We start from the raw sequence: 24,462 nt of genomic DNA, 5'->3' as shown, positions 1-24,462 counted from the left end.
TACTTAGCAATCATTGGTTGCATGCTTTAACAAATTTGGGAACTCTAATGTTTGTTCTTAACTATTGTGTTGATCTCTGTAATGTGCTTCCTGCAGGGAGACCCTCTGGGGCTGGCCAATAAACAGGGGGCAGCTGTATGGAGAACTAGCTGAGGGCATCTAGAGGTTAGAGATTTTGAGCACAGCTAAAAACAGAAGGGGCCTGGAATTAAACCCCCAGGGTGGTTGCTCAGCTCCAAGTCTCTCCTTGAGACCCAGGAGAGGCCCATGGACTGCAGCTGTACAGTAGCTGTAATTGAGTGAGAGGCCAGAGCCTCAGCTGCTCAAAATGGAAAAACTGGTTTCTGAGAGTTCTCGTAGATGGGCAGATTAAAGGAGAAGCCCTTTGTATTGGGGGTGGCCTCCCCACATGATGCTTCTCAGGGTATGTCTACTCTGTAATAAAAGATCCATGGCCATGGCTGGCCCAGCTCAGCTGACTTGGGCTCATGGGACTCCGGCTGCGAGGTTAAACATTTCAGTGCAGATGCTCAGATTCAGGCTGCCACCTGGGTTGTGAAACCCTGTGATGGGGGTGGGTGTCAGAGCCCAGGCTCCAGCTTGAACCTGGATGTCTAAAACTATAAGTTTTAGCCTCACAGCCCAAGCCTTGTGAGCCCAAGTCAATTGACCTGGGTTCTGAAACTCGATGCCGTGGGTTTTTTATTGAAGTGCAGATGTACCCTAAGTTCTTGGCAGAATATTGTTGGATTTAGAGGAATCTAAAAGTCTCATCTCTGGCGGATTCTCACTCCTGCATCTTTGCTGCTGAGCACAAGATGGCTGGAACTTCTCCAGCCAAACACATTAGGGGGAAACTGCAGTAGCAGCTCCATAGTGGAGGTTGCATTGTTACTACCTTTTAAAGCTTCCTGACCCTGGAGGCCATTAGTAGCAAAACAGAATGAACCAGGCCAGCTGCGGTGCAACACCCCTACACTGTCCTCCCAAGCAGAATTAGAGGTAACTTTCTTTTCATTATCTGTTTGTCCTAAATTACTAGAAGTGACTGGTGAGCAATGGAAACCTTGAGGGGATTGGTGTATTGGAGAGGACTGGAGTGTTGGGGGTATGGGGCAGGGCAAAACTAATCCAGCCTCTATGTTCTGACTTCCTCTTTCAAAATCCTGTGTGAATGGTTCTCGTATCCTGGCCTCAGGCCACTAGCATCCTAACAAAGTGATCTCTTGTTTGCTCTCTCATAGAATCATAGAATATCAAGGTTGGAAGGGACCTCAGGAGGTCATCTAGTCCAACCCCCTGCTCAAAGCAGGACCGATCCCCAATTAAATCATCCCATCCAGGGCTTTGTCAAGCCTGACCTTAAAAACTTCTAAGGAAGGAGATTCCACCACCTCCCTAGGTAACGCATTGCAGTGTTTCACCACCCTCCTAGTGAAAAAGTTTTTCCTAATATCCAACCTAAATCTCCCCCACTACAAGTTGAGACCATTACTCCTTGTTCTGTCATCTGCTACCACTGAGAACAGTCTAGAGCCATCCTCTTTGGAACCCCCTTTCAGGTAGTTGAAAGCAGCTATCAAATCCCCCCTCATTCTTCTCTTCCGTAGACTAAACATCCCCAGTTCCCTCAGCCTCTCCTCATAAGTCATGTGTTCCAGTCCCCTAATCATTTTTGTTGCCCTCCACTGGACTCTTTCCAATTTTTCCACATCCTTCTTGTAGTATGGGGCACAAAACTGGACACAGTACTCCAGATGAGGCCTCACCAATGTCGAATAGAGGGGAACGATCACATCCCTAGATCTGCTGGCAGTGCCCCTACTTATACACCCCAAAATGCCATTGGCCTTCTTGGCAACAAGGGCACACTGTTGACTCATATCCAGCTTCTTGTCCACTGTAACCCCTAGGTCCTTTTCTGCAGAACTGCTGCCGAGCCATTCGGTCCCTAGTCTGTAGCGGTGCATTGGGTTCTTCTGTCCTAAGTGCAGGACTCTGCACTTGTCCTTGTTGAACCTCGTCAGATTTCTTTTGGCCCAATCCTCCAATTTGTCTAGGTCCCTCTGTATCCTATCCCTATCCTCCAGCATATTTACCTCTCCTCCCAGTTTAGTGTCATCTGCAACCTTGCTGAGGGTGCAATCCACACCATCCTCCAGATCATTAATGAAGATATTGAACAAAACCGGCCCCAGGACCGACCCTTGGGGCTCTCCACTTGATACCGGCTGCCAACTAGACATGGAGCCATTGATCACTACCCGTTGAGCCCGACAATCTAGCCAGCTTTCTATCCACCTTATAGTCCATTCATTCAGCCCATACTTCTTTAACTTGCTGGCAAAAATACTGTGGCAGCCCATGTCAAAAGCTTTGCTAAAGTCAAGGAACAACATGTCCACTGCTTTCCCTTCATCCACAGAGCCAGTTATCTCGTCATAGAAGGCAATTAGATTAGTCAGGCATGACTTGTCCTTGGTGAATCCATGCTGACTGTTCCTGATCACTTTCCTCTCCTCTAAGTGCTTCAGAATTGATTCCTTGCGGACCTGCTCCATGATTTTTCCAGGGACTGAGGTGAGGCTGACTGGCCTGTAGTTCCCAGGATCCTCCTCCTTCCCTTTTTTAAAGATGGACACTACATTAGCCTTTTTCCAGTCGTCCGGGACCTCCCCCGATCGCCATGAGTTTTCAAAGATAATGGCCAATGGCTCTGCAATCACATCCGCCAACTCCTTTAGCACTCTTGGATGCAACGCATCCGGCCCCATGGACTTATGCACGTCCAGCTTTTCTAAATAGTCCCGAACCACTTCTTTCTCCACAGAGGGCTGGTCACCTCCTCTCCATGCTGTGCTGCCCAGTGCAGTAGTCCGGGAGCTGACCCTGTTCATGAAGACAGAGGCAAAAAAAGCATTGAGTATATTAGCTTTTTCCACATCCTCTGTCACTAGGTTGCCTCCCTCATTCTGTAAGGGGCCCACACTTTCCTTGACTTTCTTCTTGTTGCTAACATACCTGAAGAAACCCTTCTTGTTACTCTTAACATCTCTTGCTAGCTGCAACTCCAGGTGTGATTTGGCCTTCCTGATTTCACTCCTGCATGCCCGAGCAATATTTTTATACTCATCCCTGGTCATTTGTCCAATCTTCCACTTCTTTTAAGCTTCTTTTTTGTATTTAAGATCAGCAAGGATTTCACTGTTAAGCCAAGCCGGTCGCCTGCCGTATTCACTATTCTTTCTACACATCGGGATGGTTTGTTCCTGTAACCTCAATAAGGATTCTTTAAAATACAGCCAGCTCTCCTGGACTCCTTTCCCCCTCATGTTATTCTCCCATGTTATTCTGCCTGTCTAGAGTAGTGATTCTCAAACTTATTTGATCATGCCCCCCTTCTTTGTGTCTGTAGTAGTTTATTTCCCCCTCCCCGCCTTCAGAGCTGGACAGCTGGAGAGCAGCGGCTGCCAGCCAGGCGCTGAGCTCTGAAGGCAGCACTGTCACCAGCAGCAGTGCAGAAGGGTGGCAATACCATACCATGCCATCCTTAATTCTCCGCTGCTGCAGGCAGCAGCGCTGGCTTCAGAGCTGGGCGCCTGGCCAGCAGCCACGGCTCTCCAACCACGCAGCTCTAAATGCGCAATATGTCTTTTCCCCCAAAGTTTCTCAAGCTGCCCCCAGAGTACATTGTGTGCCCCCCATTTTGAGAACCTCTGGTCTACAATGATCAGTGCCCTGTAAACGGTCACCCTGTGGCAAAGACAGTTACACATATGAAGGTAGTGCCCTTGGGCTTCAGAGTGCCAGCCTGCGAAAACTCCTGATGTTTAATGGGGTTTGACTGAGTCTGGGGGAAGAAGAAAACAAAATCTACTTTTTTTTTTAATGCCTGTATAATTACTTACAAAAACTACACTAAAAGACCACTAGTAAGGTTGTGAAGTCAAATGCTCCAAAGTTAGGAAGTACCAGTGCAGGTGGCCCATGCAACCTGAATACAACCCCCTTGACATATCCATGATGATACAGTCTTTAATTACACAATCACATCCTGTTTTTTCCAAAGGACCCCTGCCTCCTTTAGTGCACAGGACAAAGGGAACTTCACCACCCTCTGCCTCTTCCCAGGTGAATGTTGTGGGGAAAGGCAAAGGAGCTGTCCCATTGCTCACAGAAGGGGAAGGAGGGAGCAGAGCCACCCTGAATTGCTGGGCTTTGTCTGCTCCCTGTCCCGCCTGTGAGAATGGCTTTGGGTTGCTGAGGGGAGCAGGAGAGAGAGAGAGAGAGAACTCCTACAGCAACTCTGATTGGTTGCTCTGCTGCAGGAAGCAGACAGGTGGGGCGAGCAGCCAATCAGAGGGTTTTTTTCCCCCTAGGCATGGCTCAAATTCACTGTAGAGGACTGGAGCTTCTTGAGTCTTTCCTGGGCTCTTCCAAAACACTGAATGTACTTATACCTCAATCTCTGTAAGCCAGGAAACACAGTTAAGGTACATACCAGCCCTGGCCCACAACCTTAAGCCTTGCCCCTGGAGCTGGCAAGAGCCACTGGGACTAATTTTACCCTAAATTAGTTTTTAAATGTTCTTCTTTGAATGATTGCTCATATCAGTTCCAATTAGGGGTGTGTGCACAGTCGTCGGAAAGTTTTTCCCCTAGCAGCACCCATCGGGTCGGCTGTGGAGCCCCCTGGAGTGGCGCCTTCATGGTGCTGGATATATATCCCAGCCGACCCGGCGCCTCCTCAGTTCCTTCATACCGCCCGTGATGGCCGTGGGAACGGTGGCGTCTTGCTTTGCAAGCTCTCCATGTTACCCTAACTTCTATTTGGGCTGTTTGTATTTTGTAGTTGTTTAGTTCTTAGTTATTGTAATTCTAGTCAGTAGTTAGTTAGCTGTTGGACTGGGGCGTTTACTTTCCACCCCGACTGCGTTCTCCTCGGGGGACTTACATGCCTAAGTCCCAGGGGTTCAAGCCTGCAAGTCCTGCAACAAGCCCATGCCAACGGGTGACCCCCATGACACTTGCTGAAAGTGTCTGGGGGAAGCACACCAAGCGGGCAAGTGCAGGATTTGTAAAGGGTTCTGCCCCAGAACAAAAAAGGAGCGAGACTTTCACCTCAAGCAGCTCCTTACGGAGGTGGCACTTAGACCGCAACCGGCACCAAGCTCATCGGTGCGCAGCGCCCTGGCGGCAGTGGTAGAAGTGGCACCACAAGCGGACTCTGGGAGAGGCCTGCTGCCCGCCAGCCCCCAGCACCAGAATCGTCGGGATCGACCTGGCACTGGTCTGACTCCCTGGTGCAGAAGCGGCACCAGAAGCAGGGGAGGAGTGGATCTCCGACTCAGAGACCCACCCCTTTGGAGCTGGCCCATGGGGCACGTCCCAGAGAGGAGCACCTAGGGCCCAAAACCTCGGAGCTGGCACTGTTGACTTCGGCCCCACAAGGGGGAGCCTCCAGTCCGGTGCCATTGGACTCTCCAAGCTAGATCATTGAGGTGGTGGAATTGCCATCCACCCCGGACACCCTTGAGGCTGAGAGGGACCTCATCGCCATGACAGCACCCATGACAGTTCGAGCCAAGCCTCCGGTACTGCAACGTGCGGCACCGTCTCGAGGCAAACCGGCGATGTTCCGACGCTCAGCGCTGTCGGTGGAATGAGGGCACTGGTCACGCTCATGGCACTGGTCCAGGTTGCGCCAGCGCTCCCGATTACACCGCCGATCCTCACGCCGGTCCCCATCACGAGCAGGTCCTGCTCCCAGCACCAGTCATCCGAAAGTTCCCGTTCGGCGACCTCTGAACCGTGGGTGCCGGAGGCGTCAGCCACTCGCCCCACCCCGAGGGTGCTGAGGAGGTACCGGTTGCTCTACCTCCCCGGGAAGCAGCCCCAGCTCCGGAGCCTGATCCAGGAAGTCACAGAGGTAGAGTTTGCTCTAGCTTCTGAAAGGATCCACTTTCACTGGACGACTGAGGCCTGGTTCTGTGCTAGCACCTGAACTCCCCTGACTGGCTTGAGTTCTCCTCAGCCTGTTTGCACGTCCCACCCCTGCACTATCCATAGGGGCCAGTGCCTGTCCCTCCTCCCCGCCTAGGCCTTGACTCCCTGCCCTGCGGCTTGCGCGGCGTCCGGCTCGCTGCGGCTGGGTGCAGGCTAAGGGGGGCGGGCGGAGGTTTGGGCTGACGTCCAACCACTGTCCCGACTGCAGATTTCTCGTATGTGCACACAGGAGAGGTGGCCTGCGGAACTCCCTGCCCCATGAGGGCAGGGTGCTCGGGCCGGGGCCGGGCGTTCCCCCACCCTGGGACCAGGGAGCCCTGCCTGCCGGCGGAGCAGCGCTGGCTCCCCCGGGGCGGGCGCGGGGCGCGGGGGGCGGAGGCTGCCGCGGCCCCGGCTTCGGCTCCCCCCGCCGGGGGCTCGGCTGCGCTCGGCTCCTCGGCCCCGCCCGGCTCCGGTCTCACTGCGGCGGAATCGCGGAGGCGCCGCCATCCCGGGGCAGATGCAGGCGATCAAGTGTGTGGTGGTGGGAGACGGGTGAGCGCCGGGGGCCGGGCGGGCCGGGGCCGGAGAGCGGGGGCCGGGGCCGGGGCCGGGGCGCAGGGGGCGAGGCGGGCCCGAGAGACCAGAAAGCCCCGGGTGGGTCCCAGCCGCCGGCAGCGCCGCGCCCCAGACGCCTCCTGAACTGCCCCTTCCCCCCGCGCATCGTCCCGCCGGCTCCCCCCCCCCGCATCGTCCCCCGGCCCTGTGTCTCCCTTTCCCCCCCCCGCATCGCCCCCCGGCTTCCCCCCTCGGCCCTGTGTCCCCCCGCGCATCGCCCCACCGGCTCCCCCCTGCGGCCCTGTGTCTCCCTTTCCCCCCCCCGCATCGCCCCCCGGCTTCCCCCCTCGGCCCTGTGTCCCCCCGCGCATCGCCCCACCGGCTCCCCCCTGCGGCCCTGTGTCTCCCTTTCCCCCCCCCGCATCGCCCCGCCGGCTCCCCCCTGCGGCCCTGGGTCTCCCTTCCGCCCCCCGCATCGCCCCCCAGCTTCCCCCCCCGGCCCTGTGTCCCCCCGCGCATCGCCCCCCCGGCTCCCCTCCCCGGCCCTGTGTCTCCCTTCCGCACCCCACATCGCTCCCCGGCTTCCCCCCTCGGCCCTGTGTCTCCCTTCTCCCCCCCCCCGCATCCGCCCCCCGTCTTCCCCCCCGGCCTGTGTCTCCCTTCCCCCGCTCAGCGCCCGCCGGTCCCCCCCCAGCCCTGTGTCTCCCTTTCCCCCCCCCGCATCGCCCCCCGGCCCTGTGTCTCCCTTTCCCCCCCCCCGCATCGCCCCCCGGCTTCCCCCCTCGGCCCTGTGTCCCCCCGCGCATCGCCCCGCCGGCTCCCCCCTGCGGCCCTGTGTCTCCCTTTCCCCCCCCGCATCGCCCCCCAGCTTCCCCCCTCGGGCGCCTGTGTCCCCCGCGCATCGCCCCGCCGGCTCCCCCTGCGGCCCTGGGTCTCCCTTCCGCCCCCCCGCATCGCCCCCCAGCTTCCCCCCCGCCGGCCCTGTATCCCCCCGCGCATCGCCCCCCGGCTCCCCTCCCCGGCCCTGTGTCTCCTCCACCCAGCATCGCTCCCCCGGCTTCCCCCCTCGGCCCTGTGTCTCCCTTCTCCCCCCCCCGCATCGCCCCCGCGGCTTCCCCCCCCGGCCCTGTGTCTCCCTTCCCCCCCCCTGCATCGCCCCCCGGCTTCCCCCCCAGCCCTGTGTCTCCCTTCCCCTCCCCTGCATCGCCCCCCGGCTTCCCCCCCAGCCCTGTGTCTCCCTTCCCCCCCCGCATCGCCCCCCGGCTCCCCCCCAGCCCTGTGTCTCCCTTCCGCCCCCCGCATCGCCCCCCAGCTTCCCCCCCCGGCCCTGTGTCTCCCTCCCCCCCCGGTCCCCCCCCCCGGCCCTGTGTCTCCCTTCCGCCCCCCGCATCGCCCCGCGGCTTCCCCCCCCCGGCCCTGTGTCTCCCTTCTCCCCCCCCTGCATCGCCCCCCCGGCTTCCCCCCCCCCGGCCCTGTGTCTCCCTCCCTTCCCCGGCCCTGTGTCTCCCTTCCCCCTGCGCATCGCCCCGCCGGCTCCCCCCCCGGCCCTGTGTCTCCCTTCCCCCCGCGCATTGCCCCCCCAGCCTCCCCCCCGGCCCTGTGTCTCCCTTCCCCCCCCCCCCGCATCGCCCCCCAGCTTCCCCCCTCGGCCCTGTGTCTCCCTTCCACCCCCCGCATCGCCCCCCAGCTTCCCCCACCGGCCCTGTGTCTCCCTTCCCCCTGCGCATCGCCCCCCAGCTTCCCCCACCGGCCCTGTGTCTCCCTTCCCCCCGCGCATCGCCCCCCCCGGCCTCCCCCCCGGCCCTGTGTCTCCCTTCCCCCCCCCCCGCATCGCCCCCCAGCTTCCCCCGCTGTCCCTGTGTCTCCCTTCCCCCCGCGCATCACCCCCCGGCCTCCCCTCCCAGCCCTGTGTCTCCCCCCCCCCGCATCGTCCCCCAGCTTCCCCCGCCGGCCCTGTGTCTCCCTTGTCCCCCCCCGCATCGCCCCCCCCCGGGCCTGTGTCTCCCTCCCCCCCCCGCATCGCCCCCTGGGCTCCCCTCCCCCAGCCCTGTGTCTCCCTTCCCCGGCCTCCCCCGCATCACCCCCTGGCCTCCCTGCCCCCCCCCCCGGCCCTGTGTCTTCCTTCCCCGGCCTCCCCCCACCCCCTGCATCGCCCCCTGGCCCTGTATTGCCCCGCAGCGCCCCCCCCGCATCGTCCCCCGGCCCTGTTTTTCCCTTTCCCGGCCTTCTACCCCCACCGCATCGCCTCCTGGCCCTGTATCGCCCTGCAGCGCCCCCCCCCGGCCTTTCCCCCCTCAGGGCTTTTGCTCCCCCCCACAGCACCCCCCGGCCCTGTCTCCTCTCCCCCGTCTTTCCCCCCTCTGGGTCTGTGCCCCCCCCCACAGCGCCCCCCCCCCCGCCCCGTGTCTCCTCTCCCCAGCCTTTCCCTCCCACCCCGCCTCACCGTCTGGTCCTGGAGCTCCCTCCCCTGCAGCGCTCCTCCAGCCCTATGTCCCCTCCCCCGCCCTCTGTCCCCTCCCCTTGCAGCACCCCCCTGCTTTGTCCCTCCCCTCCCCAGCCTTCCCCCCATCTCCAGGCCTGTGTTCCCCCTGCAGTGCCCCCCGGTCCTGTATCTCCCATCCCCAGCCTTCCCCTACTGCATTGTTGCCCCAAACAACAAGATCTGAATTATGTGGGAGACCTGGCATCTGAGCATATCATGCCACAGCATGAAATGCAAAATGCAGGAAGACTGGCCAAATTCACATGTGGCTGTGAACAATGGATGGGATCTGGGGCGGACAAAGTGCTAGGCAGGCCTGAAGAAGAACATTTGCCGTCAGTTCTGGGCACCCTAACTCCATAGAAATTGGGGTGAGATGGTCTGAGAAAGGCCACAATAATGAGCGGCTGAGGTCTTTGGGGTTGTCATTTACTTCATGTCCCTACCCCCACAGCAGCCGTCAGTCAAGATAATATGATTTAGCACCTTCCTCTGAAGCAACTGGTACTGGCCGCTGCTGGAGACAGGAGATGGAGCTGGATTCTCATTGTTGGGACTTTTAATACAATAACTCCCAAGGGCCCCAGCCATTGTACAAATACAGAGTGGGTGGGAAGCTGTGCCCCAGAGAGTTGACGGTCTAAACAGACAAGACATGCAGAGCGTTGGCAGGGAAACAGGCCTAGAGAGGGGAAGTGACTTGTCCACAGCAGGTCAGTGGCAGAGCCAAGACGAGAACCAGGTCTCCTTACTTCCTGTTCAGGTCTTTGTCCCCTGGACCTTGGTCTTATCTGATGCAATAATGCCTGTATTTCATCCCTGTGATGGGGAAAGCTGTGCTGCTTCGGTGTTCAAATCACTGAGTGGGATGAGAAAGCAATTCCCTTGACTCATGGGTGCTAGAACTAGGGGTGCTGGGCATGCTGCCACACCCCTTGGCTGGAAGTGGTTTCCATTATAAGCAGGATTTACACTTTGGTTCAGTGGCTCTCAGCACCTCCATTATACCAGAGGTGGGCAAACGACGGCCCGCGGGCCACAGCCGGCCCGCAGGACTGTCCTACCTGGCCCCTAAGCTCCCAGCTAGGGAGGCTAGCCCTGGCCACTCCCCCACTGTCCCCCCTCCCCTCCCACAGCCATGTGGGCAGAGCTCTGGGCGGTGGGGTTGCACGCTCCTGCAGGGCAGAGTGGCAGCGTGTGTAGCTCTGGCTGGGCAGCATGGCTCCCAGACATGCTGCTCTGAGCAGCATGGTAAGGGGGCCAGGGCCGGGGGGTTGGATAAGGGGCAGAAGGTCCGGGGGGAAGTCAGGGGACAGGGAGCAGGTGGCGGCTGGATGGGGTGGAGGTTCGGGGGGCAGGGAACAGGGGGGAGGGGTAGATAGGAGATGGGGTCCCAGGCGGGGGCGGTCAGGGGACAAGGAGCGGGGGGGTTGGATGGGTCAGGGGTTCTGAGGGGGGCGGATGGGGGGTGGATAGGGGGCTGGGGCCAGGCTGTTTAAGGAGGCACAGCCTTCCTTACCTCGCCCTTCATACATTTTCGCACCCCGATGTGGCTCTTGGGCCAAAAAGTTTGCCCATCCCTGCATTATACACATTGTTCCAGCGTGCCTGCCTTGACTTATCAGAAATGCTTTCCATAAAGGAGCAACAAGGAAAAGGTGACCCTTGGCCAGCGCAAAGTGTTTTGTTGAGGAAGGCAGTAATGGGAAGTCACATGATTTAAAGCCCCATTCTGGTTGGGGCCTGGATGCTGTAGCTGCTTGGGCCAGGGCCTTGGAGGCTGGGGCCTTTGCAGCGTGTCACCACATGTCCCTGGTTATGCCAATAAACACGTTTGAGCGTGAGGTAGCAATCTTTGAAAGTGGTGCTCTAGTCAGGAATAGCTGCTCCCTGTTGGAACATGGTCAGATGTGTGCGAGGACACAGCACTTGATGTGTTCAGGCTTGGTCCCGGACCCCGAGAGTGCTGGAGATTCTGGGCAGCACAGTTCTGCCTTTTCACTGACTAAAGCTCCAACTTGCTGCTTGTAACCTTTTCTCCTGTGGACTCTCCCATTCATCCGCATCATGCTCTGCCCTTTCCCCCTCTGCAGGGCTGTGGGGAAGACCTGCCTGCTGATCAGTTACACCACTAATGCCTTCCCTGGAGAGTATATCCCCACTGTGTGAGTATTGGCACTGTGCTCTTTGCACAGTTGTTAAGAGGGGTGTGGGGGTATGGGTGTGGGTGTGCGAATTATGATCATGTGATGATTCCAGGGCTTATTTTGTGCCAGGGCTTGCCGGGGCTGAGCCCCAGCACCTCTGGGCTTGGCAGTTCAGAGCCCTGGCACCTCTGGGCTTGCTGAATCAATTATAAATGGTAAAAAATTACTTGAGCTCCAGCACCTTATTCCCTGAGCCCCCCCACCTTTCATTACAAATTAAGCCCTGGACAATTCCCTTCTACCCCACCCTGGGATTGTGTTCTTGTAATGGGTTCCCTCGTTGTCACTAACAGGGATTCTTCCTGTGGCAGGTTTGATAATTACTCTGCCAATGTCATGGTGGATGGGAAGCCAGTGAACCTGGGTCTCTGGGATACAGCAGGGCAAGAGGACTATGACCGATTGCGGCCCCTCTCCTACCCTCAGACGGTGAGTGAACAGCCTGGGCTGGCCTCGTTCTGCTCCCTGCATTGTGGGCGGGGTGGTCTCTGGGTACACCCTTTGCTTCTCTTTGACAGGTTCCCAGTTTCTGAAGCTGGGAGTTTGTGTTTGCATCACTGGAGATGCTACCTTGAGGTCCTGTAGGATAAGGAGAACAGGTGTCTCTTTCCCCCTGCAGACCATCCAGGTGATTCCTGCTGCTTTCTGGGGGCCATTTGAGGTGCAAAAGCCTACAGTTTGTTTTGGGGCATTTGCAGACCACTAATGTGCTGGGGGGCATGTGGAGGAGAGAGAGAGAGTAAGTACAGCAGGGGTCGGCAACCTTTCAGAAGTGGTGTGCCGAGTCTTCATTTATTCACTTTAAGGTTTCGCGTGCCAGTCATACATATTAACGTTTTTTAGAAGGTCTCTCTCGATAAGTCTATATGTTATATGACTAAACTATTGTCGTATGTAAAGTAAACAAGGTTTTCAAAATGTTTAAGAAGCTTCATTTAAAATTAAATTAAAATGCTCATCTTACGCTGCCGGCCCGCTGAGCCCGCTGCCAGCCTGGGGTTCCGTTCACCTAGGCCAGCAGCAGGCTGAGCGGGGCCAGCAGCCAGAACCCCAGACTGGCAGTGGGCAGAGTGACTCAGCCCACATAGAGCGGGTACCTACCTTCTCCCTGGTTCTAGCCCATTCTCTTCCTCTCTCTCTGCACTGAGCTGAGGGTGGGAGTGCACGGAGCACAGGGCTGGGGGTGAAGGAGCAGGTTGGGATGTAGGGTCAGGCCAGGAGCTAGCTTGAGGGAGGGGGTCAGGGTTGGGGCAGGAGGTTTGGGTGTGGAGTGCTTACCTGGGCAGCTCCCATTTGGTGCGAGGGGTGCAGGTGGGAATGTGTGGGGTGGGAATGTGAGGGGTGCAAGAGTCAGGGCATAGGTTGTGGGGGGCTGGGTATGTGTGGGTGGTGCAGGAGTCAGGGCTGGGATTGTGGGGGGGTGCAGGGATCAGGGCAGAGGGCTGGGGGTGTGGGCTAGGGTCGTGGGCGTGCTCCCAGCCCCCTGCCTAGAGTGGCTCACAGCAGGGGGCTGGAGGGGATCTGCCCTGATTCCACCCCCCTTCCCCAAGGCCCCATCCCCACCTCTTCTCCGCCTCCTCCCTGGAGCTGCGGCTCCGCTTCTCCCCCTCCCCTGCAAGGGCCATCAGCTGATCCGCGGCAGGGAGGGAGAGGAGGAGGGGCAGGAATCCAGCACGCTGGGGAAAGAGGCAGGGGAGGGGGGAGCTTGCCTGCCCTGCAGCAGTAGCTGGCAGGACCAAGCTTCTTCACCCTGGCCCCGTGGGGGCGGGGGGCGGAGAAGAGCGGGCTGGGGCAGGCAAGATTTTTAATGGCACACTGCTGCCTGCCAGGGTCCTGGCCGCCAGCCCCGCTCAGCCCGCTGCCAGCCTGGGTTCAGCAGCGGGCTGAGCGGGGCTGGCGGCTGGGACCTGGCAGGCAGCAGCGTGCCATTAAAAATCAGCTCGCGTGCCGTCTTTGGCACGCGTGCCATAGGTAGCCGACCCCTGGAGTACAGCATGGTGCTCTGATTGGTAGCTGAGGAGCTGCCCCCACAGAAATGTCATCTATTTTTGGTCTTTCGGTGGAGGGCTTTCCTTACCCCTCTCCAGTGCTCTGCGGGGGGAGGGGCTAACTGTCCCTGACTGATGCCCCACTAGTCCTTGGCTGTTGCTGCTGGATCCTTTCCTAGTGGCTAATGCTATTGTCCCCTCACAGGATGTCTTCTTGATCTGCTTCTCCCTGGTGAGTCCAGCCTCATTTGAGAATGTCCGAGCCAAGGTAACTCACTTTCTTCTTTTTGGGGGGGAGGAGGAATGGCAAGGTCCCTTGCCCCCATGAGGGACAGACAAACCCACTGCTGTACCACGTAATCTTGTCATTGGCAGCACTGGGTCTTGGCACAAGCATAGCCCAAGGTCAATATAGTTGGATGAGCATAAGCAACAGTCCCTGCCCCTCGGAGACAAAGCCAAAATCTTTCGAATGGAGTTTTCTCAAGCCCTCCTATGAAAACCAGAGGAGAGGAGGCAGCTGCAGAGTGGAGGAGGTGCCTGAGCCGCATCAGCCACACTTCCTTTGGCTATGTCCCTGCCTTCTGAGATTTAGATAAAGCAGAGAGTGTCCTAGAAACAAACATGGGGCAAAGGGAGGCAGCATGGGATAGCAAATGGGGCAGGAGACCTGTCTACTATCCCCAGCTGTGCCACCAACTTGCTGTGCAGCAGTCCCTCTGTGCCTCAGTTTCCCCAGTTATATTGACTTCTCTTTATAAAATGGTTTAAGAACTACGTATAAAACTTTCTTCTGTGCTGACTGTTACTAGTATTTCAGTATAGTGCACTGGGGCACTATATACCTAATAAATGAGCAACTGATTAATTATGCTGCAAGATTCTTCCCCCTACTGTCTCTGACAGTTCTCAGTGAACTACTCTGTTTTAGTGGTACCCAGAGGTCCGGCACCACTGTCCTAATACTCCCATCATCCTGGTGGGCACCAAGCTGGACTTGAGGGATGACAAGGACACCATTGAAAGGCTGCGTGATAAGAAACTGGCCCCCATAACCTATCCCCAGGGCCTGGCCATGGCACGGGAGATTGGTAAGTCTTGGATACCTATTCTGACGAGAGCTGGAGCCCCTCACTGGGTCTGGCCTGTCATTTCCAAGGGGAGACTTTTTATCATAACACCTGGGAGCCCTAGTTGTGGACCAGGTCACTACTGTGGTAGGCACTGAAGAAATATGGAACAAAAAGACAGTCCCCACTCCAAAGAGTTTACAGTCTGAGCCAGGTCTTTCTAGGCTTGGAGTGGTTGAGACAGATCTCTCTTCCCACAGGGTCAGTGAAGTATCTTGAGTGCTCAGCCCTGACACAGCGGGGCTTGAAGACAGTGTTTGACGAAGCTATCCGTGCTGTGTTGTGCCCCCCACCTGTGAAGAAGCCTTGCAAGAAGTGCACTGTGTTCTGAGGATGTTGGCGAGGTGCTGACTCAGCATGTCCTTGTCATCCTCCTCCAACAGATTGAGTGTTCACTGGGTGCTTCTGGAGGGGGCTGTGATGTGTGGGGCCCTTCATCATGTACGAAGTCAGTGTTTTTTAAATGTCTCTTTGATTTAACGTCAGTGTTGATGTGAAGGGGCAGTGGGGGCGGGAGGTTAGGTGGATGCCGTGCAGCCCCTAGGGGAGGAGCAGGGGGCGTGGCGCAGGGTAGCTCCCTGAGATAGTGAGGTGCAGCTCTCCTTAACTTCAAGTTGAAGAGGCTAAGACACCCATTCTGTGATGGAAGCACCTCTGCTTGCAACGCACAGGGGGAGACAGGTGGGAAGAATCCCTAAGGGGGGGGGTAGGGACCATTGTGTGATAGTTTGTGAATGACAAAACCAGCTGGAAGGGTAGCGGGGCCTCCTCACCCCAGCACATTGCTGGTGATACTTAACTAACCGGTGCTCTAAGGAGATGTGCCAGAGGCTTATGGGAGCCAAATAACTAACTCCAGGAGTGGTGAAAATAAGCAGAAGACAGAGGCTGAAGGAATTACTATTAGCTTTATTGAGTACTAATCACTAGTCAAGCTCAGTGAGTGAAACCGTCCTGTGCATTTAGTGCCCTTTAGGGCACTATCTTGGGCGCTGTTCCCTGCCCATCAGTCATGGCAGAAGGATGTTTAGCAGGGGGCCTCTCCGCCCTCATCCAGTCTCTGCAGAGCAGGGCTGAGGTTGTTGCCTCTTTTTTCTATCAAAACCCATAAAAGAGGCAGTGAGGAGTCTGGTAGCTACTCCCTCCCTTTCCCGCTGGGAGTATGGTGCTGGGCTTTATCGGTTTGGATGGAGCAGGGAGAGCTTTTGAAGGTTTTTGGGGGGAGAGGGTCAGAACAAAGACAGGTCCTGTTTCTAATCATCATGTAGAGTGACAAGATAAACACCTCTTATTTTGGTACAATAAACATTCTCCATGAAGGAGTGTGGTGGCTTTGTTCGGAGCAGGGAGCACAGCTTTTTGGAGGGAACAGCCATGCTTTCAACAGTGGAATGACCTGCCACACTTTTCTGACAGGTCCCAACCCTGTTAGTATCCGTCTACCCCTCCCCTCTTGTGGTCTGAGTCACTCACTGTCTCTCCATCACGTTTAGAATCACTTAGTAACAATAGGTTTCAGAGTAGCAGCCGTGTTAGTCTGTATCCGCAAAAAGAACAGGAGGACTTGTGGCACCTTAGAGACTAACCAATTTATTTGAGCATAAGCTTTCATGAGCTACAGCTCATTTAAGGAATGATTCTCTCCTTGGGATGCCAGTGCAGATGTATCATCCTAGGAGACGAGAAAACCCCCATCAACCAGCAGCGAGACACCTGTTGTCATAGCACTCTTGTCACTCAGCAGGAAGAGGATGCTGTTCACCACATCATCTACCTCTGGAATAGGACACAGAGAGAGCGCAACAGCTGAGGCACCCCACAAATTGCACTAGCAGCAGGAAAAGAAACCTACATACTTTCAAGAGCCTGCCATCATTCTGCCTTCCAGTTGTGTCCTCTTGGCCAATAAGGAGACATAACTGAGAGGGGAGAGATTTCCCCCTCCCTGCACTGGGCTGTGTCTGGTGCAGCGAATGAGACAGTGTGGCCGGTCCCTTGGCATTCAGAAGCCCTTGCTGTGTTCCCAGGATGGATGGTTAGCTGATGACAGGGTCATAGCATCGAGTGTTGTTATCCTCCAGCGCTCAATCCTATTGCTGGTGAGGAGGGTAAAAATGTCCCCCGCCCACCCTAAAACAAACCCACGTTGGGAAGTTTTTGGAGGAGGGGAGAACCTTGACTGGTTCTTGCTTGCTCCAAGTGGAAACACTACAGCTGCTTCAAGGACTCTGACACAAACTTTGAGCAGAGCTGTATCATTGCTCTTCCTGGGCCTGGAGGGCATTAGCCAGAGAGAGGCAGATACACATGGCTGAGCAGCCAATTAGAAGGAAGCACTAAGGGTGCAGATGAGCTGAATATGGAGCCAGCCCCAGTAGCAAATCCCCACCACTGACCTGCAAACTTCCCCAGAGGAATTCGACTGATCATGGCAGCAGCTTTCTGAGGCTCACTCCAGTTAATTCGCCCCATGTCAGTCATGACCACAGTGGGGTTCACGCTGTTCACCCGGATCTGTCACCAACAACAGGACATTAGGTAACTGAACTGCCCTGAGAGAAACTGTGTCCACTTGCTCACTCCCACCCCATCTCAGAGCGTGCACCTTCCCTTCTCTCTTGCATAGACTAGGTCTTACCTTGTGGGGTCCCAGCTCCAGAGCCATCACCTTGGTCAGCATATCTAAGGCACTTTTTGTAGAACCTTCAATAAAACCCAACAGAAGGAAGAAGCTGAGTGCACAGCACCTGGGCTGGGTCACACATGTTTGTGGCACCCATTCCTGGGCTTGAACTAGGTCAACATATTCACTGCATCCAAACCCAGGTCCCTGTGCTTGTGGCTTCCCGCTACTATAGGTCATGAATGGATTAATGGGCAGGTGTGGAGCGTGCTGAAGCTGAGACACTCACAGTAGACAGCATGCTCCTGTAGAGCCCGCTGAGATGCCTGGCTCGAGACGTTCACTATCGCTCCTTGCACCCCTCGTGCAATCATCTGCCGGGAAATGATCTGAAACACAGCACCAGAGAACAAGTGGTGGGGACTCATCCAACCCAGCCTGTTGGTGCCTTCTTGGGGGATTAGAAGATCTTGCCAGAGCAGTTACCCAAATCGCATCCCAGCTCTGAACTAAGAGACATGGTCAGAACTAGGGGGTGTAGCAGGATCAGCTACACCAAGCACAGCCTGTTCAACATACACAAACAAGGTCAGGCTCTTGTGGATGCTCACAAGGAGTGGAGACGCAGGCAAGGCTCCTAATGAAGACTTTTATTTCCATTGCACACATGGCTTCAGGGAAGCTGAAATGTCAGCTTATCTCTGGCTGCATCCCACTCCAGTTCACAGTCCCTTCTCACCTGGGAAACATGAAACACGGCCCGAAGATTCACATCGAAAGACCTATAAAAAAAAAAAATTGTCCAAGTCAGAGAAAAAGAAAATCACAACATTGCGGCAGCCCTGGAGGGGGGCAGAAATGGGGTGCTGCCAGCGCCTCAGAAACTCTGATCAGCTGTGAAAGGAACTGGGTGTAAACTCCAGTCCACCTGGCTAGAGAAGTTCACCCCCTTGGAACTAGTCTTATCTAAACACAGCCCATTAGCATTACAGAGCACCTCAGTGCAATACACCCAGCAATGACCATTCACAGGAGATGAAATAAGCTGTTTAGTTAGCACCTCCCCCATGTAGCAGAGCAAAGAACATAACCAGGACTTCCTTGAGTTGTTTCCTATGGGACCCTCTTCTAACCGAGTACATTTATTAAAATTTAAACAGAAGTGTCTCGGCCAGCGGCCCCTCCTAGCTCAGTCAAACCTTTACCTTGTCCAGTCGATCCATCAGCTCTCACAGGGAGAGTACTGATCACAACACGTTGCTTATGTTGTTTTAGCCATTCCTTCAGCCACCTGCTGGCCAGGCATAGCGCACTGCAGCCCAGAACCCCAGCGATCCCCCAGCCTCTGCCTCCCACGTAGCTGGGATTACAGGCATGCGCCACCACACCTGCAAACCTTTACAGGGCTTCAAAATACTAAAGAAACCTACAAAATATTTCACAGCATTTCCTTGTATTTGCCTCAATGAGATGCTGCTCCTTCCTCAGTCCAGAATTTCACCTTCTTCGCCCGCAGACGGTGTAACTGGACTAGCAAGTGACCAGCTGTTTCATACCCCAGCTACTAGCCATCAATTAATCATTTGGGGTGCTACATTTGCACAACCTTTTCTTCTTTACTTTGGGAATAAGGTACTACCCACCAAAGTGTTTCCTCCAAGAAGGGAGGAAATGTACCTCTACATCTGCGAGAGCTCACATCCAGTTTGAAAGAGGGATGACAGAGAGAATCTTCTGAAGAATAATTTTTTGCTGTTGGAATGCACTGAAGAATAAGCAATTTCTGTTTCCCACCCAGGTAAGATCTTGAATTCCCCTATCCTCTTTCCTCTCCATACCTTGGCCATCAAGTGAAGCCAGGCTGATGTCTGAATGGGAGACCTAGGGATAGAGGCTGTAGGGAATAGTGTGGTTGAACAGTAGGGGGCACTCTCCCCTCTGGGCTGGTTCTGACTATACTGCCTTAGCCTAGTGGTAAGAGGCAGTCTGGGTGACTCAGTAGGGTTTTTTCCCCTTGTGTCAGTACTGACCATTGTGCTCAATGCATTTTCCCAGTGGAGATATACCCAGTGTGCCAAAATGAGAAAAGTACTTTGGGTGCTGCCAGAAAGAATTATTTATCTCCCAGCCTGCCAAAGGGAGGAGTGAACATCACCTAGTTTCCTACAGTCAGATGAGCAAGCTCTGCCCCTGGCAAAGGGTAGAAGTGTCCTGATAGTTGCCTTGACTTTCAGTTCTGCAGAACAGCTGGGGCATAAGTGTGCCCTGGCACTCCCCAGAAGGTCCTTGACATTCTCCCTGGTGTAGCGGACCTGCAGAGCCACTGCCCCCACCCCAGAGTCCTCAGCACAGAGAGTGAGAGGGCTATTGTGTGACATGGCCACATCCCCACTGTGTGCTGACCCCAGGCTGCAGGGACTGGAGAGCCAGAGAGAACCACAGGCTCTGTCTCCAGCAGCCTTTGTGTTTATTAGAGCAGAACCCAGTCTCTCCCTTAGTACTGCCTCGCCTCCCTCCATTCCCTACCATACGCTCAGGCTCCTGGAGCTGCTATCAGCTTTGTGCCAGTCCTTACCTGTCGAAGGCCTCCTTGGTCACCTCCAGGAAGGGCTGGAGCACAGCCACAGCTGCGTTATTCACCAGCAGGTCAACGGCGCCCACCTTGCTCAGCGCTGCCTCAGTGGCGTCCCAGTCACCCAGGTCCACACAGAGTGTCTCAATCCCGGTATGCTGGAGGACACAGCAGAGGGGCCAAAGATGATAGTGGACCAGGGAGGGTAGGAGGCTGCCCCTGGGGTGAGACTGCCCTCAGGGAGATCTGGGCCCCGTCACTGAGGCAGGGTGGGTTGGTTAGGCCTCCGGAGGCTGTGTCGTTGGGGCTCGGGGGACCCTTGAGGGAATGGTGGGTGTCTGGGTCATGGGGGGGTTGGAGGCCCCCTAAGGGAAGGGTGTGTATGGACTGACCCCCATGGGAGGAGGGGGTTGAAGGCCCACCTGACTGGAGGGGGGGTGTCCGGGTCGGGTGGGTCCCCTGAGGGTGGAAGGTGACTGGGCTGCTGGGGGGATCCTGAGGGGGTGTCCAGGCCAGTGGGGGGACCCTGGGGGATGTCTGGGCTGCTGGGGGGGGACGAGACCTGGAGGAATGTCCGGGCCACTGGGGGGGACGACGGGACACTTGGAGGGGGAACCCTAGGGGGGTGTCCGGGCCACTGGGGGGGACGGACCTGGAGGGGTGTCCGGGCTGCTGGGGGACCCTAGGGCGGTGTCCAGGCCAGTGGGGGGGTGTCTGGGCTGCTGGGGGGGGATGACACCTGGAGGGGTGTCTGGGCCGCTGGAGGGGGGACCCTAGGGGGGTGTCCGGGCCAGAGGGGGGGATGACACCTGGAGAGTTGTCCGGGCTGCTGGGGGGACTCTAGGGGGGTGTCCGGGCCAGAGGGGGGTGTCCGGGCCGCTGGGGGGACCCTACGGAGGTGTCCAGGCTGCTGGGGGGGGGCACCTGGAGGGAGGACCCTAGGGGGGTGTCCGGGCCTCTGGGGGGATCCTGAGGGGGTGTCCAGGCCAGTGGGGGGACCCTGGGGGATGTCTGGGCTGCTGGGGGGGGACGGGACCTGGAGGGGTGCCCGGGCTGGGGGGGACAGGGACCTGGAGGAGTGTCCGGGCCAGTGAGCGGGTGTCCGGGCCGCTGGGGGGGGAACAGGACACCTGGAGGGGGAACCCTAGGGGGGTGTCTGGGCCGCTGGGGGGATCCTAGGGGGGTGTCTAGGCCGGTGTGGGGGGGAAGACAGCTGGAGGGGTGTCTGGGCTGCTGGGGGGGGGGGTGTCCGGGCCGCTGGGGGGAGGATGGCACCTGGGGGGGTGTCCGGGCCGCTGGGGGAAGGATGGCACCGGGGGGGGTGTCCGGGCCGCTGGGGGGACTCTAGCGGGGTGTCCGGGCCAGTGTGGGGGGAAGACACCTGGGGGGGGTGTCCGGGCCGCTGGGGGGAGGATGGCACCTGGGGGGGGTGTCCAGGCTGATGGGGGGACTCTAGGGGGGGGCCAGGCCAGTGGGGGGGGTGTCCGGGCCGCTGGGGGGAGGATGGCACCTGGGGGGGTGTCCGGGCTGATAGGGGGACTCTAGGGGGGTGTCCGGGCCAGTGGGGGGGGGTGTCCGGGCCGCTGGGGGGACTCTAGGGGGGTGTCCGGGCCAGTGGGGGGGGTGTCCGGGCCGCTGGGGGGTGGATGGCACCTGGGGCTTGTCCGGGCTGCTGGGGGTACCCTAGGGGGGTGTCCGGGCCGCTGGGGGGATCCTAGGGGGGTGTCTAGGCCAGTGGGGGGGGGGAAGACACCTGGAGGGGTGTCTGGGCTGCTGGGGGGGGGTGTCCGGGCCGCTGGGGGGAGGATGGCACCTGGGGCTTGTCCGGGCTGCTGGGGGTACCCTAGGGGGGTGTCCGGGCCGCTGGGGGGATCCTAGGGGGGTGTCCGGGCCAGTGTGGGGGGGAAGACACCTGGAGGGGTGTCCGGGCCGCTGGGGGGAGGATGGCACCTGGGGGGGGTGTCCGGGCCGCTGGGGGTACCCTAGGGGGGTGTCTGGGCCAGTGGGGGGGGTGTCCGGGCCGCTGGGGGTACCCTAGGGGGGTGTCCGGGCCAGTGTGGGGGGGTGTTCGGGCCGCTGGGGGGACCCTAGCGGGGTGTCCGGGCCAGTGGGGGTGTGTCCGGGCCGCTGGGGGTACCCTAGGGGGGTGTCCGGGCCAGTGGGGGGGGGTGTCCGGGCCGCTGGGGGGACTCTAGGGGGGTGTCCGGGCCAATGGGGGGGGGTGTCCGGGCCGCTGGCGGGTGGATGGCACCTGGGGCTTGTCCGGGCTGCTGGGGGTACCCTAGGGGGGTGTCCGGGCCGCTGGGGGGATCCTAGGGGGGTGTCTAGGCCAGTGTGGGGGGGAAGACACCTGGAGGGGTGTCCGGGCCGCTGGGGGGAGGATGGCACCTGGGGGGGGTGTCCGGGCCGCTGGGGGTACCCTAGGGGGGTGTCCGGGCCAGTGGGGGGGGTGTCCGGGCCGCTGGGGGTACCCTAGGGGGGTATCCGGGCCAGTGCGGGGGGTGTCCGCGCCGCTGGGGGGACCCTAGCGGGGTGTCCGGGCCAGTGGGGGGGGGGGGTGTCCGGGCCGCTGGGGGGACCCTAGCGGGGTGTCCGGGCCAGTGCGGGGGGTGTCCGCGCCGCTGGGGGGACCCTAGCGGGGTGTCCGGGCCAGTGGGGGGGGGTGTCCGCGCCGCTGGGGGTACCCTAGCGGGGTATCCGGGCCAGTGGGGGGGGGTGTCCGGGCCGCTGGGGGGACCCTAGCGGGGTGTCCGGGCCCCCGGGGGCAGCGCGGCTGGAGGCGGGAGCGCCGGGCCGGGGGCAGTCGCTCGGCGGGGCCGGGCCCGTTACCTCCCGCTCCAGGCTCTCCAGGTCCGCCTGCGTCCGGCTCAGCGCGATCACCTGGGCCCCGGCTCCGCTCAGCGCCAGGGCCGCGGCCCGGCCGATCCCTGCGGGGCGAGAGGCGGTCAGAGCCGGGCCGGGCCGGGCCGGGCCGAGCCGGGCCTCCCGCCCAGCCAGGGCCCTTCTTACCTTTGCCCGCCCCGGTCACCAGGGCCCGGCGGCCCGAGAAGCTCGGATCCGGCTCCATTCCCGGCGGGCGGCGAGCGCGGGTCCCACCCCGGACACGGGACATCCCGGGGCGACGCCCCGCCCGCCCCGCGCGACACCCCGCCCATCGCCCCACGCAGCCGGCCGGCGCGAGACCCCGCCATGGGGGGGTTGGGGGGGGCGGCAGAGCGAGGGGCGCAGCCGGCCCGGGGCGAGACCCCCGCCATGGGGGGGTTGGGGGGGGCGGCAGAGCGAGGGGCGCAGCCGGCCCGGGGCGAGACCCCCGCCATGGGGGGGTTGGGGGGGGGGCGGCAGAGCGAGGGGCGCAGCCGGCCCGGGGCGAGACCCCCGCCATGGGGGGGGGCGGCGGAGCGAGGGGGCGCAGCCGGCCCGGGGCGAGACCCCCGCCATGGGGGGGTTGGGGGGGGGGGCGGCAGAGCGAGGGGCGCAGCCGGCCCGGGGCGAGACCCCCGCCATGGGGGGGGCGGCGGAGCGAGGGGGCGCAGCCGGCCCGGGGCGAGACCCCGCCATGGGGGGGTTGGGGGGGGGCGGCAGAGCGAGGGGCGCAGCCGGCCCGGGGCGAGACCCCGCCATGGGGGGGTTGGGGGGGGCGGCAGAGCGAGGGGCGCAGCCGGCCCGGGGCGAGACCCCCGCCATGGGGGGGGCGGCGGAGCGAGGGGGCGCAGCCGGCCCGGGGCGAGACCCCGCCATGGGGGGGTTGGGGGGGGGCGGCAGAGCGAGGGGGCGCAGCCGGCCCGGGGCGAGACCCCCGCCATGGGGGGGTTGGGGAGGGGGCGGCGGAGCGAGGGGGCGCAGCCGGCCCGGGGCGAGACCCCGCCATGGGGGGTTTGGGGGGGGAGCGGCGGAGCGAGGGGGCGCAGCCGGCCCCCGGGCAAGACCCCGCCATGCGGCAGGGGGAGGGGGCGGCAGAGCGAGGGGTGCAGGTATGTTGCTTTGAGATAACTTGACCTGTGGGGAATGCAGAAAGTAGGCCTTACAGGCCACTGCTGTCCTGACCAGGACACTGGGACTGGAACAGGAGGCCCATTTCCATCTTTGGGGTTTCCCTCCACTGCCAGACTCAGGCAGGGCTTTCTGTATGTCCAAGGTCCAGGCCATTGCTCCTGCCGGACCCTTTCCTTTGTTGTAGCTGGGGAGGTGTAAGCGGGTGGTGCAGTCAGCGCAGGTAGTGGAGCGATGTGGCAGACAGAAGGACACGGCTGCTGGTGATAGAATGGAAGGAGCCACTCTCCCACAGCCCTGGTCTACACTAGGAGTTGAGGTCAAATTTAGCAGCCTTAAATCGATTTAACCCTGCACCCGTCCACACGATGAAGCCCTTTTTTTCTACTTAAAGGGCTCTTAAAATCGATTTCCTTACTCCACCCCCGACAAGGGGATTAGCACTGAAATCGGCCTTGCCAGGTTGAATTTGGGGTATTGTGGACGCAATTAGACGGTATTGGCCTCCAGGAGCTATGCCAGAGTGCTCCATTGTGACCACTCTGGACAGCACTCTCAACTCAGATGCACTGGCCAGGTAGACAGGAAAAGGCCCGCAAACTTTTGAATTTCAATTTCCTGTTTGGCCAGCCTGGCAAGCTGCAGGTGAGTGCGGAGCTCATCAGCAGAGGTGACCATGATGGCGTCCCAGAATCGCAAAAGAGCTCCAGCATGGACCGAACGGGAGGTACGGGATCTGATCGCTGTATGGGGAGAGGAATCCGTGCTATCAGAACTCCGTTCCAGTTTTCGAAATGCCAAAACATTTGTCAAAATCTCCCAGGGCATGAAGGACAGAGGCCATAACAGGGACCCGAAGCAGTGCTGCATGAAACTTAAGGAGCTGAGGCAAGCCTACCAGAAAACCAGAGAGTCAAACGGCTGCTC

General features: G+C 59.3%; 2 protein-coding genes across 3 annotated transcripts; one reads left to right on the top strand and one right to left on the bottom strand.

The window, feature by feature from the left end:
* The first annotated feature begins 6,310 nt into the window (after positions 1 to 6,310).
* RAC3 (Rac family small GTPase 3) lies at positions 6,311 to 15,669 on the top strand. 2 transcript variants are annotated; one of them, XM_037914202.2, is made up of 6 exons: positions 6,311 to 6,540; positions 11,119 to 11,190; positions 11,544 to 11,661; positions 13,426 to 13,488; positions 14,152 to 14,311; positions 14,551 to 15,669. In XM_037914202.2, exons 1-6 carry the CDS (start codon positions 6,506 to 6,508, stop codon positions 14,679 to 14,681), a joined length of 579 nt encoding a protein of 192 aa, XP_037770130.1. In that variant the 5' UTR covers positions 6,311 to 6,505; the 3' UTR covers positions 14,682 to 15,669. The 2 variants fall into 2 exon arrangements, with proteins under 2 accessions (XP_037770130.1, XP_037770129.1); XM_037914201.2 differs by having other exon boundaries at positions 6,377 to 6,519.
* A 255-nt stretch (positions 15,670 to 15,924) lies between these two features.
* DCXR (dicarbonyl and L-xylulose reductase) lies at positions 15,925 to 22,709 on the bottom strand. The gene is made up of 8 exons (XM_037914199.2): positions 22,555 to 22,709; positions 22,375 to 22,472; positions 19,549 to 19,703; positions 17,713 to 17,755; positions 17,263 to 17,362; positions 16,989 to 17,053; positions 16,747 to 16,864; positions 15,925 to 16,126 (listed from the first exon to the last, which is right to left on the bottom strand). Exons 1-8 carry the CDS (start codon positions 22,655 to 22,657, stop codon positions 16,023 to 16,025), a joined length of 786 nt encoding a protein of 261 aa, XP_037770127.1. The 5' UTR covers positions 22,658 to 22,709; the 3' UTR covers positions 15,925 to 16,022.
* Positions 22,710 to 24,462: the final 1,753 nt, after the last annotated feature.

Source organism: Chelonia mydas, chromosome 14 (genome assembly GCF_015237465.2).
Source record: "Chelonia mydas isolate rCheMyd1 chromosome 14, rCheMyd1.pri.v2, whole genome shotgun sequence".
In the NCBI taxonomy this organism is placed as follows: Eukaryota; Metazoa; Chordata; order Testudines; family Cheloniidae; genus Chelonia; species Chelonia mydas.
This window is presented reverse-complemented; position numbering and strand designations above follow the sequence as displayed.

Excerpts from the sequence above, each read along its gene's own strand:
- RAC3 (XM_037914202.2), top strand. The coding sequence starts at position 6,506 with ATGCAGGCGATCAAGTGTGTGGTGGTGGGAGACGG. Across the intron at positions 11,662-13,425 it reads CCCTCTCCTACCCTCAGACG|GATGTCTTCTTGATCTGCTT; the intron begins GTGAGTGAACAG and ends GTCCCCTCACAG. Across the intron at positions 14,312-14,550 it reads GGCCATGGCACGGGAGATTG|GGTCAGTGAAGTATCTTGAG; the intron begins GTAAGTCTTGGA and ends CTCTTCCCACAG.
- DCXR (XM_037914199.2), bottom strand. The coding sequence starts at position 22,657 with ATGTCCCGTGTCCGGGGTGGGACCCGCGCTCGCCGCCCGCCGGGAATG. Across the intron at positions 19,704-22,374 it reads TGGAGAGCCTGGAGCGGGAG|CATACCGGGATTGAGACACT; the intron begins GTAACGGGCCCG and ends TGTGTCCTCCAG. Across the intron at positions 17,363-17,712 it reads CCGTGTTTCATGTTTCCCAG|ATCATTTCCCGGCAGATGAT; the intron begins GTGAGAAGGGAC and ends GCTGTGTTTCAG.